The 15,960-nt window shown below is 46.3% G+C and overlaps 1 protein-coding gene across 1 annotated transcript in view; it reads left to right on the top strand.

The window, feature by feature from the left end:
- The window catches only part of COL22A1 (collagen type XXII alpha 1 chain), a 326,388-nt gene that overhangs the window by 205,083 nt on the left and 105,345 nt on the right, over nucleotides 1-15,960 (top strand). The window contains exons 31-34 of the mRNA XM_008972890.2: nucleotides 6,424-6,465; nucleotides 9,635-9,667; nucleotides 14,861-14,914; nucleotides 15,179-15,232. Coding sequence (XP_008971138.2) covers nucleotides 6,424-6,465; nucleotides 9,635-9,667; nucleotides 14,861-14,914; nucleotides 15,179-15,232 — 183 coding nt within the window. The remainder of the gene's footprint in view (nucleotides 1-6,423; nucleotides 6,466-9,634; nucleotides 9,668-14,860; nucleotides 14,915-15,178; nucleotides 15,233-15,960) is intronic.

Genomic DNA, 15,960 nt, shown 5'->3' with positions numbered 1-15,960 from the left:
TCTAGGGTACATGTGCACAAGATGCAGGTTTGTTAGATATGTGTACATGTGCCATGTTGGTGTGCTGCCACCATTAACTTGTCATTTACATTAGGTATATCTCCTAATGCTATCGCTTCCCCCTCCCCCCACCCTACTACAGGCCCCAGTGTGTGATGTTCCCCACTCTGTGTCCAAGTGTTCTCATTGTTCAATTCCCACCTATGAGTGAGAACATGGGGTGTTTGGTTTTCTGTCCTTGCGATAGTTTGCTAAGAATGATGATTTCCAGCTTCATCCATGTCCCTACAAAGGACATGAACTCATCCTTTTTATGGCTGCGTAGTATTCCATGGTGTATATGTGCCACATTTTCTTAATCCAGTCTATCACTGATGGACATTTGGGTTGGTTCCAAGTCTTTGCTATTGTGAATAGTGCCGCAATAAACATACGTGTGCATGTGTCTTTATAGCAGCATGATTTATAATCCTTTGGGTATATACCTAGAAATGGGATGGCTGGGTCAAACGGTATTTCTAGTTCTAGATCCTTGAGGAATCGCCACACTGTCTTCCACAATGGTTGAACTAGTTTACAGTCCCACCAACGGTGTAAAACTGTTCCTATTTCTCCACATCCTCTCCAGCACCTGTTGTTTCCTGACTTTTTAATGTTCCCCATTCTAACTGGTGTGAGATGGTATCTCATTGTGGTTTTGATTAGCATTTCTCTGATGACCAGCAATGATGAGCATTTTTTCATGTGTCTCTTGGCTGCATAAATGTCTTCTTTTGAGAAGTGTCTGTTCATATCCTTTGCCCATTTTTGATGGGGTTTTTTGATTTTTTCTTGTAAATTTGTTTAAGTTCTTTGTAGATTCTGGTTATTAGCCCTTTGTCAGATGGGTAGATTGTGAAAATTTTCTCCCATTCTGTAGGTTGCCTGTTCACTCTAATGGTAGTTTCTTTTGCTGTGCAGAAGCTCTTTAGTTTAATTAGATCCCATTTGTCAATTTTGGCTTTTGTTGCCATTACTTTTGGTGTTTTACTCATGAAGTCCTTGCCCATGCCTGTGTCCTGAATGGTATTGCCTAGGTTTTCTTCTAGGGTTTTTATGGTTTTAGGTCTAATGTTTAAGTCTTTAACCCATCTTGAATTAATTTTTGTATAAGGTGTAAGGAAGGGATCCAGTTTCAGCTTTCTACATATGGCTAGCCAGTTTTCCCAGCACCATTTGTTAAATAGGGAATCCTTTCCCCATTTCTTGTTTTTGTCATGTTTGTCAAAGATCAGATGGTTGTAGATGTGTGGTATTATTTCTGAGGGTTCTGTTCTGTTCCATTGGTCTATATCTCTGTTTTGGTACCAGTACCATGCTGTTTTGGTTACTGTAGCCTTTTAGTATAGTTTGAAGTCAGGTAGCCTGATGCCTCCAGCTTTGATCTTTTGGCTTAGGATTGTCTTGGCATTGCAGGCTCTTTTTTGGTTCCGTATGAACTTTAGAGTATTTTTTTCCAATTCTGTGAAGAAAGTCATTGGTAGCTTGATGGGGATGGCATTGAATCTATAAATTACCTTAGGCAGTATGGCCATTTTCACAATATTGTTTCTTCCTATCATGAGCATGGAATGTTCTTCCATTTGTTTGTGTCCTCTTTTATTTCATTGAGCAGTGGTTTGTAGTTCTCCTTGAAGAGGTCCTTCATGTTCCTTGTAAGTTGGATTCCTAGGTATTTTATTCTCTTTGAAGCAATTGTGAATGGGAGTTCACTCGTGATTTGGCTCTCTGTTTTTCTGTTATTGGTGTATAGGAATGCTTGTGATTTTTGCACGTTGATTTTGTATCCTGAGACTTTGCTGAAGTTGCTTATCAGCTTAAGGAGATTTTGGGCTGAGATGATGGGGTTTTCTAAATATACAATCATGTCCTCTGCAAACAGGGACAATTTGACTTCCTCTTTTCCTAATTGAATACCCTTTATTTCTTTTTCCTGCCTGATTGCCCTGGCCAGAACTTCCAACACTATGTTGAATAGGAGTGGTGAGAGAGGGCATCCCTATCTTGTGCCAGTTTTCAAAGGGAGTGCTTCCAGTTTTTGCCCATTCAGTATGATATTGGTTGTGGGTTTGTCATAAATAGCTCTTATTATTTTGAGATACGTCCCATCAATACCTAATTTATTGAGAGTTTTAGCATGAAGCGTTGTTGAATTTTGTCAAAGGCCTTTTCTGCATCTATTGACATAATCATGTGGTTTTTGTCTTTGGTTCTGTTTATATGATGGATTACGTTTATTGATTTGCATATGTTGAACCAGCCTTGCATCCCAGGGATGAAGCCAATTTGATCATGATGGATAAGCTTTTTGATGTGCTGCTGGATTCGGTTTGCCATATTTTATTGAGGATTTTTGCATCGATGTTCATCAGGGATATTGGTCTAAAATTCTCTTTTTTTGTTGTGTCTCTGCCAAGCTTTGGTATCAGGATGATGCTGGCCTCATAAAATGAATTAGGGAGGATTCCTTCTTTTTCTATTGATTGGAATAGTTTCAGAAGGAATGGTACCAGCTCCTCTTTGTCCCTCTGGTAGAATTCGGCTGTGAATGCATCTGGTCCTGGACTGTTTTTGGTTGGTAGGCTATTAATTATTGCCTCAATTTCAGAGCCTGTTATTGTTCTATTCAGGGATTCAACTTCTTCCTGGTTTAGTATTGGGAGGGCGTATGTGTCCAGGAGTTTATCCATTTCTTCTAGATTTTCTAGTTTATTTGCATAGAAGTGTTTATAGTATTCTCTGATGGTAGTTTGTATTTCTGTGTGATCGGTGGTGATATCCCCTTTATCATTTTTTATTGCATCTATTTGATTCTCTCTCTTTTCTTCTTTATTAGTCTTGCTAGTGGTCTATCAATTTTGTTGATCTGTTCAAAAAACCAGCTTCTGGATTCATTGGTTTTTTGAAGGGTTTTTTGTGTGTCTATCTCCTTCAGTTCTGCTCTGACCTTAGTTATTTCTTGCCTTCTGCTAGCTTTTGAATGTGTTTGCTCTTGCTTCTCTAGTTCTTTTAATTGTGATGTTAGGGTGTCAATTTTAGATCTTTCCTGCTTTCTCTTGTGGGCATTTAGTGCTATAAATTTCCCTTTACACAGTGCTTTGAATGTGTCCCAGAGATTCTGGTATGTTGTGTCTCTGTTCTCATTGGTTACAAAGAACATCTTTATTTCTGCCTTCATTTTGTTATGTAGCCAGTAGTCATTTAGGAGCAGGTTGTTCAGTTTCCATGTAGTTGAGCGGTTTTGAGTGAGTTTCTTAATCCTGCATTCTAGTTTGATTGCACTGTGGTCTGAGAGACAGTTTGTTATAATTTCTGTTCTTTCACATTTGCTGAGGAGTGCTTTACTTCCAACTATGTGGCCAATTTTGGAATGAATGAGATGTGGTGCTGAGAAGAATGTATATTCTGTTGATTTGGGATGGAGACTTCTGTAGATGTCTATTAGGTCTGCTTGGTGCAGAGCTGAGTTCAAGTACTAGATATCCTTGTTAACTTTCTGTCTTGTTGATCTGTCTAATGTTGACAGTGGGGTGTTAAAGTCTCCCATTATTATTGTGTGGGAGTCTAAGTCTTTGTGTAGGTCTCTAAGGACTTGCTTTATGAATCTGGGTGCTCCTGTATTGGGTGCATATATATTTAGGATAGTTAGCTCTTCTTGTTGAATTGATCCCTCTACTATTATGTAATGGCCTTCTTTGTCTGTTTTGATCTTTGTTGCTTTAAAGTCCGTTTTGTTTTATCAGAGACTAGGATTGCAACCCCTGGTTTTTTTTGCTTTCCATTTGCTTGGTAGATCTTCCTCTATCCCTTTGTTTTGAGCCTATGTGTGTCTCTGCATGTGAGATGGGTCTCCTGAATACAGCACACTGATGGGTCTTGACTCTTTATCCAATTTGCCAGTCTGTGTCTTTTAATTGGAGCATTTAGCCCATTTACATTTAAGGTTAATATTGTTATGTGTGAATTTGATCTTGTCATTATGATGTTAGCTGGTTATTTTGCTCATTAGTTGATGCAGTTTCTTCCTAGCATGGATGGTGTTTACAATTTGGCATGTTTTTGCAGTGGCTGGTACCGGTTATTCCTTTCCATGTTTAGTGCTTCCTTCAAGAGCTCTCATAAGGCAGGCCTGGTGTTGACAAAATCTCTCAGCATTTGCTTGTCTGTAAAGGATTTTATTTCTCCTTCACTTATGAAGCTTAGTTTGGCTGGATATGAAATTCTGGGTTGAAAATTCTTTTCTTTAAGAATGTTGAATATTGGCCCCTACTCTCTTTTGGCTTGTAGAGTTTCTGCTGAGAGATCCGCTGTTAGTCTGATGAGCTTCCCTTTGTGGTAAACCGACCTTTCCCTCTGGCTGCCCTTAACATTTTTTCCTTCATTTCAACTTTGGTGAATCTGACAATTATGTGTCTTGGAGTTGCTCTTCTCGAGGAGTATCTTTGTGGTGTTCTCTGTATTTCCTGAATTTGAACATTGGCCTGCCTCGCTAAGTTGGGGAAGTTCTCCTGGATAATATCCTGAAGAGTCTTTTCCAACTTGGTTCCATTCTCCCCGTCACTTTCAGGTACACCAATCAGGTGTAGATTTGGTCTTTTCACATAGTCCCATATTTTCTGGAGGCTTTGTTCATTTGTCTTTACTCTTTTTTTCTCTAAACTTCTCTTCTCGCTTCATTTCATTCATTTGATCTTCAATCATTGATACCCTTTCTTCCACTTGATTGAATCAGCTACTGAAGCTTGGGCATGCATCACGTAGTTCTCATGCCATGGTTTTCAGCTCCATCAGGTCATTTGAGGTCTTCTCTATGCTGTTTATTCTAGTTAGCCATTCGTCTAATCTTTTTTCAAGGTTTTTAGCTTCTTTGCGATGGGTTCGAACATCCTCCTTTAGCTCAGTGAAGTTTGTTATTACCGATCATCTGAAGCCTACTTCTATCAACTCATCAAAGTCATTCTCGATCCAGCTTTGTTCCATTGCTGGCGAGGAGCTGCATTCCTTTGGAGGAGAAGAGGCGCTCTGATTTTTAGAATTTTCAGCTTTTCTGCTCTGGTTTCTCCCCATCTTTGTGGTTTTATCTACCTTTGGTCTTTGATGATGGTGATGTACAGATGGGGTTGGTGTGGATGTCCTTTCTGTTTGTTAGTTTTCCTTCTAATAGTCAGGACCCTCAGCTGCAGGTCTGTTGAAGTTTTCTGGAAGTCCACTCCAGACGCTGTTTGCCTGGGTATCAGCAGCGGAGGCTGCAGAACAGCAAATATTGCACAACAGCAAATGTTGCTGCCTGATCCTTCCTCTGGAAGCTTCGTCTCAGAGGGGCACCTGGCTGTATGAGATTTCAGTTGGCCCCTACTGGGAGGTGTCTCCCAGTTAGGCTACTTGGGGTTTAGGGACCCACTTGAGGAGGCAGTCTGTCTGTTCTTAGATCTCAAACTCCGTGCTGGGAGAACCACTACTCTCTTCAAAGCTGTCAAACAGGGACATTTAAGTCTTCAGAAGTTTCTGCTGCCTTTTGTTCAGCTATGCCCTGCCCCCAGAGGTGGAGTCTATAGAGGCAGGCAGGCCTCCTTAAGCTGTGGTTGGCTCCACCCAGTTCGAGCCTCCCGGCTGCTTTGTTTACCTACTCAAACCTCAGCAATGGCGGGCGCCCCTCCCCCAGCCTCGCTGCCACCTTGCAGTTTGATCTCAGACTGCTGCGCTAGCAGTGAGCGAGGCTCTGTGGACATGGGACCTTCTGAGCCAGGTGCGGGATATATTCTTCTGGTGTGCCGTTTGCTAAGACTGTTGGAAAAGCACAGTATTAGGGTCGGAGTGTCCCAATTTTCCAGTTACCATCTGTCACAGGTTCCCTTGGCTAGGGAAGGGAATTCCCCAACTCTTTGTGCCTCCTTGGTGAGGCGATGCCCTGCCCTGCTTTGGCTCACACTCCGTGGGCTGCACACACTGTCCAACAAGCCCCAGTGAGATGAACCTGGTACCTCAGCTGGAATGCATAAATCACCTGTCTTCTGCATTACTCACACTGGGAGCTGTAGACTGGAGCTGTTCCTATTCAGCCATCTTGGATCCCCCTTCACTTTATTACCATTTACACAATAGAATAGTATATAGTGATATAAATGATCTACCACTACACATATCAATATGGATACTTCTGAAAACAATGTTTTTATATGTCTGAAATAGTTTATAATTTGGAATGTACATATGTAATTATGTATGTATGTATCTATCAAGGTAGGTGCAGGGTGCACCTACCTGCACCCTGCAGAAGACAACACCTTCTGTTGTCTGGGGAAGATAGTGTTAGCTGATCTGTTGCAGCATAAGCAGAGTTGGGAGGAAGATTAATGGTCATGGATTTTCCATTTCTCCATCTAGGGTGAAGCTGGTCCTGCAGGCCCTCCCGGGTTACCTGGAACTGTAAGTTACTCCGCTTCTAATTCTTTCTCCTCTGAATTCCTATATTGGGATTCGTACTCCCCCTCCAGCAACTGCCACTACTTAGTTTTAAATATCTCCCCTATTGGAGTTTGCCAATAGCTAGGCCTATTCCTAGGTCCTACAAACCAAAAATATATACACTTCTCTAAGAACCATCCTATGCTTATTGATTTATTCAGCAAAAGCCAATTATTTATCAGAATGGGTGCTAGATACTGAGAATACATATCTGCCTGTCACATATGGGGAAACTGAGCTCCAGAGACAAGAAGCAGTTTGCCCAGCGTAAGACTGCACTACCATGACCCAGGAACTGGGCTTCATTCATTGGCCCTCTATACGTGTTAGGGTGGGCATGGTGAGTTGGTATTGAGTATCAGTAAGAGTGTGGGCTTTGAGGGCATGAAGACCTGGCTCCCAGCTCTGTCATTCACCAGCATTGTGGTCGTAGTTATGGTCTAACAAAGTCAGTTTTCTCATCTGTTAGAAAATATTATACCCAGCTATCTTGTACATGTGGAGTGAAAGTTAATTGAAACTACAAAATATTTGGCAGAGTTTCTGGTGCATTACAAATATTAAAAAATTTAAAAATTGCTATTATTATTATTTATCTTACTCCCAAGAACTGTATAATGGGAGCACATTTTTCTTTTTCTTTTTTTTTTTTTTTTTTTCCATTTTAATGTTTCTTCCTCATCTTGAGATCCTCTGTTTTGACCAGCTGATTTCAGGGAAGTTTGCACATGGCTTCTTGGGCTGGCCCTGACCCTAAACATGTATCAGGAGTTGGCCAGTTACTAGCCCTTGCAGGGGATGCCAGGAGAGGAGAGAGCCTGTGCACTCAGAAATCCCATTTGTAGTGTGGCAAAGAATCTTACTCTGTGCTTTTCATCAAACTGAAATCATTATTCCACAGCTCTGTCTCCTCCCCAGCAATGCTCATCAAAATGAGACTCAGACATTCCATAAGGGTGTTGGAAGAAATTGGGATCACAACTTTAGAGTCGGAATTAGTCATATCAAATTTTTGTTTAAGATTGATAACCTACAGCATTGGCAGGGGTGCAGGGCAGCAAGCAGTCTCATACCTTTTTGGTGGTAGAACAGATTGGACACACCTATTTGAGAAGTTACTTGGCAGTACCAATATATCACAAAGTGCCTGCCCCTAAGCTTAGATATTCCATGTCTAGGCATTTATCCTGCAGAAATATTTGTATGTGTGCATTTTTAAAAGCATGTATAAGGATGTACATTGTAGTATCACTTATGACAATAAAAAATTAGAACAGACCACATGATCATAAGCACAAAGTTAAGTGAATCACAAAATATCTGTATCATGGAATTCTACAAATTAATATGTGTACAATATGTGTATGGTCTTGAAAAGATAGTGATACTCAAATTAAGTGGAACTAGGCAAATTAAGTAGAAAAAATCTATTAGTCAATCACTGCATATTGAAAGATAAGAACACAGGCTCCCCAGGCCACCTATGTGGACGCCAGTTTCTGTCCTGACATTCACTAGCAGCTTGAACTTCATTCTGTGGTTTACTTCTGTGTCCTCCAATTTTCTTATCCATAAGGCAGGACAGAAACAGATAGTCCACCTCTTAGAGTTATTGTGAGACCACATGAGTGAAGGCCTCTCAATGGCTGTAAGTAATCATCTATAGTCGCTGTTACTATTTGTATAACTTGCACAAAGTTATATATTTCTAAACATTTATAATTGTGTGGAAATATATAGGAAACAGTTAAAAATATGGTAAACTGAAAAACAGTGCCTTCTGGAAAAGGGACAGGGGTTGGGGACATGGAGGGCAAGATATAGGAAGCTACTTTTTTCCATCTTTTTTTAATGTATTGTGGTTTAGGACCATTATCTATGATGTTTTTTGTCCATTTACTGCTTCTTTCGGGCCCATGCTGGGACCCAGGCATCTGCATGGATCAGATCTGTCAGGGCTTGTAGCCTAGTCAAGAAGATAAACTAACCCTACAGTGGCAAAGATATAGCTACATTGCAAATTATAGTAAATGTCATCCAGGAAAAGAACAAGATGCATCAACAAGAATAACATGGGGACCCAAATTATATTTGCATGGTGGAGAGGGAAGAGGGATCCGTGAAGACACGACATTTAAAAGACACCTGCAGGTCTCCATATGACCTTAGTCATAGAAAGGGAGAGGAGAGTATGTTCCAGGCAAGGGGAACAGTATTTGCAAAAGCTTTGAAGCTGGAGAAAGCATGACACCTGGGAAGCCTTTTTTTTTTTTTTTTTTTTTGAGACGGAGTCTCGCTCTGTCGCCCAGGCTGGAGTGCAGTGGCGCGATCTGGGCTCACTGCAAGCTCCGCCTCCTGGGTTCTTGCCATTCTCCTGCCTCAGCCTCCCGAGTAGCTGGGACTACAGGCGTCCGGCATCACGCCGGACAAAAAATACAATTTTTTGTATTTTTTAGTAGAGACTGGGTTTCAACGTGTTAGCCAGGGCGGTCTCAATCTCCTGACCTCGTGATCCGCCCGCCTTGGCCTCCCAAAGTGCTGGGATTTCAGGCGTGAGCCACCGCGCCCGACCTAGCCTTAAACACAGCCTAGGTGGGGGTGGCCAGGCTGAAGGAGCCTGCAGGGGCCAGTCCGCCAGAGTCTTTGTAGCCTGGGCGCTGTCAAGCAGGGATTTCCCCTCCTCTCCTACTCTCCCCAACCTTGTCTACTACGCACCTGCATCCCTGCCTGATGCCCAGCAGATGGCAGTAGTGAAAAGGAGACATTGTGACATGAATCCAGTGTCCTGGCAGAGCTCTTATGGACACCTGCAGGGAAGAATGTTTCTTTCCCGTTTTACCGATGGGGACATAGAAGCTGAGGAGACATGTCCAAGGTCACACAGGGTTTGGAGCTCAGGTCTTGTGCCTCCAGGGCTCCGGAATCTAACCACTATGCATTTCTGCCTTAATAAATAAATAGCCAGGGATTTTAAAGAAAGATGTGAATCTAATTGTCAAAACCAATAATCGTTCCAGGCAGCTTTGGGGCTGTATTCTTTCACTTGTAAATCTCTCCAAGGCAGGTTTTAAAAATGAAACACTGGGTTCCTTGATGCCCATCTTTCTAATCTCTGCGGTTTCCTTTTCAGACATCCCTGTTTACACCACATCCACGGATGCCCGTAAGTAGCAGCAGTGCCTCGGGGTGCCCAGCGTGCCTTGGCCTGGAGGGCAATGTCCAGTGTGGCCTGGGAGCCTGGACTGGGTGGGGTGAGGACTCAGCCCCATCGCGTTTATCACTGTCAGGGATCTGGGCTGCTGGGCTTGTCCTGAAAACAGGTGGAGAAAGGGCCTTGCAGGGAGCTGGCTCCAGGGTCAGGTAGGACATTCCAGGGGCCTAGAAGTCACCTCTCATAGCTAAGAGCAAAGGCCAGGCCTCTCTGGGAAAAGTTAATTCTTCAGTAACACAGAGAGTAGCTGGTGGTTTTGAGGAGAACAGAATTATTTGAGATGCCAGAACATGAGAGTCAGAGAGAGGCAAAGATGTTCCCCATGGATGCTGGCAGTGAAGGAGACCAGAGATAGGGGTGTCAAGAGGGGACCCCATTCTCAGGCTGTTCTGTGGACTGGAACCTGAGTTGTAGCCTGGGGTGTGCCAGATGGACAGAGAGTGATGCTGGCTACTTCCACACAAAAAAAACACTTGGCAGGAAATAAAGCTTAGCACTGCAATGTCTAGAAACCTTTTTCCTCTCTTTTCATGAATGGCTCTTCAGAAAATAGGTGTTTTCAGGATCTCTTTATGCTGTTGGCTGAAGTCAGAAAACATGCCATTGTTTCTTTTGCTGCTTTTGATGCAGTCCTTCTGCTATTAGGGCTTGACCTGCGGGACAGCTGAGAGGCTGAGGTAGATGTCCATTTCAGCTGTTGCTATCTTCATTTATTCAATATTAAGTCGATTCCATTTTAAAAGCTTAAAAGAATCCTGCGTGTGATGCAAAAGAAGGAAGCAGGTAGACAGACTGAGTCAGGTGCTAAAATCACTGCAGGAGAAGGAAGGATTTTGTGCTTGGGAAGCATAATGGGGAGATGGGGGCATCCTAGGGCAGCACGGACTTAGGGAGAAGTGGGTGAGAGGCGTCTGCGGGAAAGAGCAGGTGCACAGGGCTCTGGCTGTGAGCCTTTCCTGAAGGGAGAGAAGGCCCTGATGTTAAAGGAGCCCTCTTGTCACTGAGCTGTCAACCACTAGAGGGCACTGCCTCACTGCCCACCTGTCCTGGAAAATGTTCCTTCTGTTTCTTCGCTGAGACCTAGTTTTCTCAATTATAAAATTGGGACAATAAAAATACACCTTCAGGATTAAATGCAAATAACAGGATATTTGCACTTTACATAAAACATTTAGAACTCTGCTCCGCTCTGGCAGAGACAGGCACTCACTGCATGAGGACACAGCACCTCCCTCACCTGCAGGGCGGGTACTCACTGCATGAGGACACCACACCTCTCTCACCTGCAGGGCGGGTACTCACTGCATGAGGAACACCGCACCTCTCTCACCTGCATGGCAGGTACTCACTGCATGAGGGACACAGCACCTCTCTCACCTGCATGGCAGCACTCACTGCATGAGGAGGCAGCACCTCCCTCACCTGTAGGGCTGTCGCTCACTGCATGAGGAACTCCCTTACCTTTCTGCCACCCTGTCTTCTCACCTGCTCTCCCAGAGAGGGGCTTGGAAGGACAGAGCACCCCATGCAGCAGCTCAGCTCCGGGCGTTTTCCTGGCACTGCTGCAACCAAGCCTCCTAATAGCCTTGAGGGAGTGGCACCTGTGTCCATCTTACAGGTGATGGTCCTGCAGCTCAGAGGTGCTAGGGAACTTGCCAAGAAGGCCCTACCAGCGAGATAGGAATTAGGGGCTAGTGTGTCAGCCATAGCGCACTGGATGGAGCGTCTGTACCGCTGTTGCTTCAGTTCCAGCTGGCTGTCCTGTGCAAGGGGCTTCCCATCACACTGCCTGTCCCTTCCACTGGTCGCCTGCCTTTCCTGGACCACCTCCATGTATTGCCTCCCCCTGCCCCTGACATCTGTGGGCCTCCCTCCCTCAGGTCCACCCTGAGCCCCTCAGGGTTGAGACAAGCCTACATGTCCAGCCTCTCCTTAAAGGAATTGCTCTGTAAAAACACAACTTCCAGAGCATTCCACTGGGAAGGCACATGAGGGGCCTGTGCCGCCCTCCACCTTGAGTCCCAGCACTGACATCCTTCCTGCAGGCTCTGCATTGCTGCGGGAGCCTGGGAGCCAGGAAGCACTCTCAGATGCAAACAAGGAAATTATGTCTATGGAAAAAAAAAGTTTCATTGTGGGCAATTGCCTGAGTCTCCCCGGGACTGGTTTCGTCGCCATGGCAACCCATGTTTGTATTGATGGATTTGGAAAGTGTTATTCTGTTTGACTTCTCCCTGCTCTGCTCAGGCACATGCCTTTGAGCCCCTGCAGTGCAGGAAGAGGCTGGGGAGAGAGCAATTTAGAGGGGTGTTAAGGTCTGCCGCATAATGAAGGAAGAGAATGGAAAGGAGATGAGGGGGTGGAGGGAGAAGCCCGACTCATTTTGTCACCCTCTCTGGGACTGAGGAGGCTCCTGGGGATGGCTGGTGGCTGCACCTGATGAGGTGACAGGGTGATGGTGGTTTGCAGAGGACAGAGCAGGCTGTTTGATGGTGTGCATATCCCTGGGGTCTGCAGATGTCAGAACCTTTGCTGGAGGAAGGAGGGACAGGCAGCTTGGTGCTTGGGGAAGTTACAGTGGAGAGCTCAAGCAGGGTTTTGTAACTTGAGGCTCATCAGTTGTTCCAAAGCAGTTATCTTAGGAAGGCTCTGTCCAACCGGCCTGATTCTACCCCCTCACCCTGCTAAGGAGGCTTCAGGATGCCCAGGCAATGACCAAAGCCTGCAGAGATGATCATGAGTCCCAGAGATGGTGTTTAACTTGGCTGAGGTCACCAGGGGGCAGTGGGGAGGAGATGGAAGCCAGCCAAACTTACACATTCAACAGCTACTGACAGAGCCTTTCCAGGGGGCCCCTGGAGGGAAGGTGCTGCCTCCTGACTCCTAGGCTCTGGGGCAGGAATCTCTTGAGCATCTGGAGTCCTTCTCTGGCCCTTTCTGACCCTCTGTAGGTCCTCACTTTGTCTTCCTGCCACTGCAGTCCCGTTCACCAACACTGGAAGAAGACTGTACAAATGTCTTCCCTGTGTGTCTCCTGAAACAATCCCATAAGCCCTTTTGTCTTTATGAATTGTGTTGCCAATGACTGGAGGACCAGAAAAAGACTTGCAAATCCCCACCATGGGTAGTTTTCTAGGAGGAAAACATGCTAGAAATAATGGTATTATTGTCTGTGGTGAATGGGGCTAGACATGTCTCCTTCTGAGCTCAATGGCAATGGAGATTCTAGGCAGAGGAATGAGCTGGCATCCGTTGAAACCTCCTCTGTATTGGTCACTGTGAAACACTTTGCAAACGCAATCTCACTGAATCCAGGTCACAGCTCTACGAGGTAGACCATGTCGGTTCCATGCAATAGGTGATGCTGAGTGAGGAAGACAGCCGCAGGCCATGCGGTCTCCAACTGCCGTATCAGAGAGAGGCTTGGGAAGGGAGGGCAGGTAGAAACCATGGCTGCAAGGCCTCTAACATTTGCAGAGGCATAGAGAGAGAAAGTAGCATGAAACCCTTAGTAGATAGTGTCTTTCTATGCTGATTTCTCCACCAAGTAAAGGTTAGAACTAGCCAACCTCAGGTTCTCTAATGTAGACATTAGACTCTTTCTTCCAGATGCATCCAGGGTCCTCCCTTCATCTACTGCTCTCTAAAGCCGTGTCTTGCAAACACCTCATCCATGCAGGACTCCCTTCTACACCCAAGGCAGATGCTCATCCCAGCTCTCCTTGGGCTTATCTGTGGCAGGGGAGCCCGATGTCCCCCTAAGCAGGCTGTGGGGATTTGGGACAGTAGCAGGTTCTGCTCCTTGAGAAGGGTTGCATCCTGCCTTTCTGGGTACACGTGCTCTGGTTGTTATCTGCCGTCCTGGAGAACTCTGCAAACCTGTGCTGTTTCTCTTTGATGTCTTGCCTCTGCTGCACCTTCTCTGTACCATTGACCTTCACCCTATGTGAAAAGGGGACCACCTCTTTATTTTGCAGATATGGAAACTGCAAAAGTCATATGGGGTCCGTATGGGTAACTACTTTGCCCAAGTTTATATGGCCAATAAGTTAGAGGGCCAGGGCTCCCAAGACAGGCTGTATGAGTCTGAGGCTGAGACTGTGTCCACACTGGTCCACTGGCCCCACTCCTCTCCTGCACAGTGGCCCTTCAGCTGTGGAAAGATACGCCCTTGAGCCCTTGGAAAGCTGTCCTCACTGTAGTCCCCCATCTGCTCATCTTCTCCTTGTTCCATATGAATTGCAGGCTGAGGATCACATGTCCCTTCAACCCTCCTGGGAGATGTGTTGGGCACCCTGGATGTGGCTCCCTGGAAGTGAGCCTGCCCCATCTTGGATCATTCCATACTGGGCCCACCCAGGGTACTGCCTGTCCAGCCTGTGTCTCATCCTTTCTTCAGCAAAAGTTAGACACACCATTCTGACCACCCAGAGTCTAGGGTTCAACCCCCAGTCTGTCCCCAAAGGTCTGGGTTCCCTTAGTTAAGCACCCCTCCCCAGCTTCTCTATCTAGAAAGGGGTTGGAGCCAGGCACGATGGTGAGGACCTGTAGTTCCAGAAGGCAGGTACACAGGAGGCTGTGCAGGGAGGATCGCTTGAGCCCAGGATTTCAAGAAAGGTCTGGGCAGTATAATGAGACCCCATCTCTACTAGAAAGAGAGAGAGGAAGGGAGGGAGAGAGAGAAAGAGAGGGAGAAAAAATAGTGTTTGGGCCAGGGGCCCTTAAAGACCCTTCCTCCTCTCAAAACTCTTTCCATCATTCACTGATGATCTACCACGTGCCAGGCTCTGAGCTGGAGGGGACATGAATCAAAACACACAACTAAGTGTAAAACTGCGGCCATAACAGGGCTCAGGAGGAGAAAGGCACAGTACACTGACCTGCTGTAACAGGAGGGTTGGGCCCATTTTGGGGTTCAGCTTCCCGGAAGAAGTGATTCCCGACCTGAAAGATGAGTCAGAATCAGTCCTGGGGAGTAGGAGGGAAGAACCCCCAGGCAGAGGGAACAGCCTTTGGGGGTGGGGACCTATCAGGTGATACACAGGACTGGAGGTGGCCTGTGTGTCCGGAGCTGGGGACATGTACCCTGTGACGAGGGGGCAGTTCTCCCTGAAGTCCACTCTACCCTGTGCTTCTCACCAACAGGGAGAACAAGGGCCCAAAGGAGAGAAGGGCGATCCAGGCCTGCCTGGGGAACCGGTGAGTCTCTTGTGTCCCCTTCCCCCGCAGGGCTGGTTACCTGGAGACCCGGACTCCAAAGGCTGACCAGCTGTAGATCTGCACCGTGCATTGCACACCCAGGAGCCACACTGAATGGGAGGCAGCCCTTTCTTCTCCTCAGGACGCTAGCTACGTCCCCTCCTTGGATCTCAAATTATACCCATTGCAACGTCCCTGCCCCATCCGCCCATCTGCTCAGAACCAGGAGGATGAGCTGGTTCATGGCAACTTGTGTGCTTACAGGGACTGCAGGGCCGTCCTGGAGAATTGGGGCCTCGGGGACCCGCTGGACCACCGGTAAGAAAACCATCCCTTCCCCTGCTGGCTCAGAGACTTGGAGATCCCAGCCATACTCTCTCGCTCCAGGCCACCCTCCCCAGTTCTCTCCCCTGGCATTTTGGGAGTAGACGCTGGGCAGAGCAGCCCCAATGTGCTGCAGAGGCTGAGTGGCCCTCACTAAACGCCCCAGACACAGCCATGGGGCCAGGCCCCACCTCTGTACCCCTGGATGTCCCTACTCTGTCACTGAAGGGTTGGTGTAGGTGAGCTGCAGGTTTCTGCCGTGCTCTCCCTTCTCCTGCTCAGCGGTATCTGGAGAGCAAGGGCCTCTGCACATAGGGGGCACCTTGGTTCCCAGAGGATTTGCAGAACAGGAAATGGATCCCAGCCATGGAGTGGCAGTGCTGGTTTAAGTGACACCTGGTACATGTTAGTGCTTTGATTTTGTCATTTTGCTTGGTGTTCGCCTCTGCACTGGATCTCGGTTCTCTGGGAGACTCTGTGCTATGGTAGGAGATCCTGCTGGGGTGACTGGGGACCCTGCCTGGCTGTGTGAGCCCCTCTGAGCGACATTTCTACAGAGGGTCGGTGCTGACCCCTATACCCTGGGTAGGTGGTGAGGATGGAATGAAATCGCGATATGACCATCTCCAACAGAGGGCCAGGAAGTAGTGATTTTCTTCACCTTTTAGACGGTGCTCCCGGGCCCCTTCAGTTTGGAATAATGCTTCTGATGAGCACGGTAT

The sequence above is a fragment of the Pan paniscus genome, chromosome 7, assembly GCF_029289425.2.
Source record: "Pan paniscus chromosome 7, NHGRI_mPanPan1-v2.0_pri, whole genome shotgun sequence".
Taxonomy (NCBI): Eukaryota; Metazoa; Chordata; class Mammalia; order Primates; family Hominidae; genus Pan; species Pan paniscus.
Note: the sequence above shows the minus strand (reverse complement) of the source record. Positions and strands in the feature narration are given on the sequence as shown.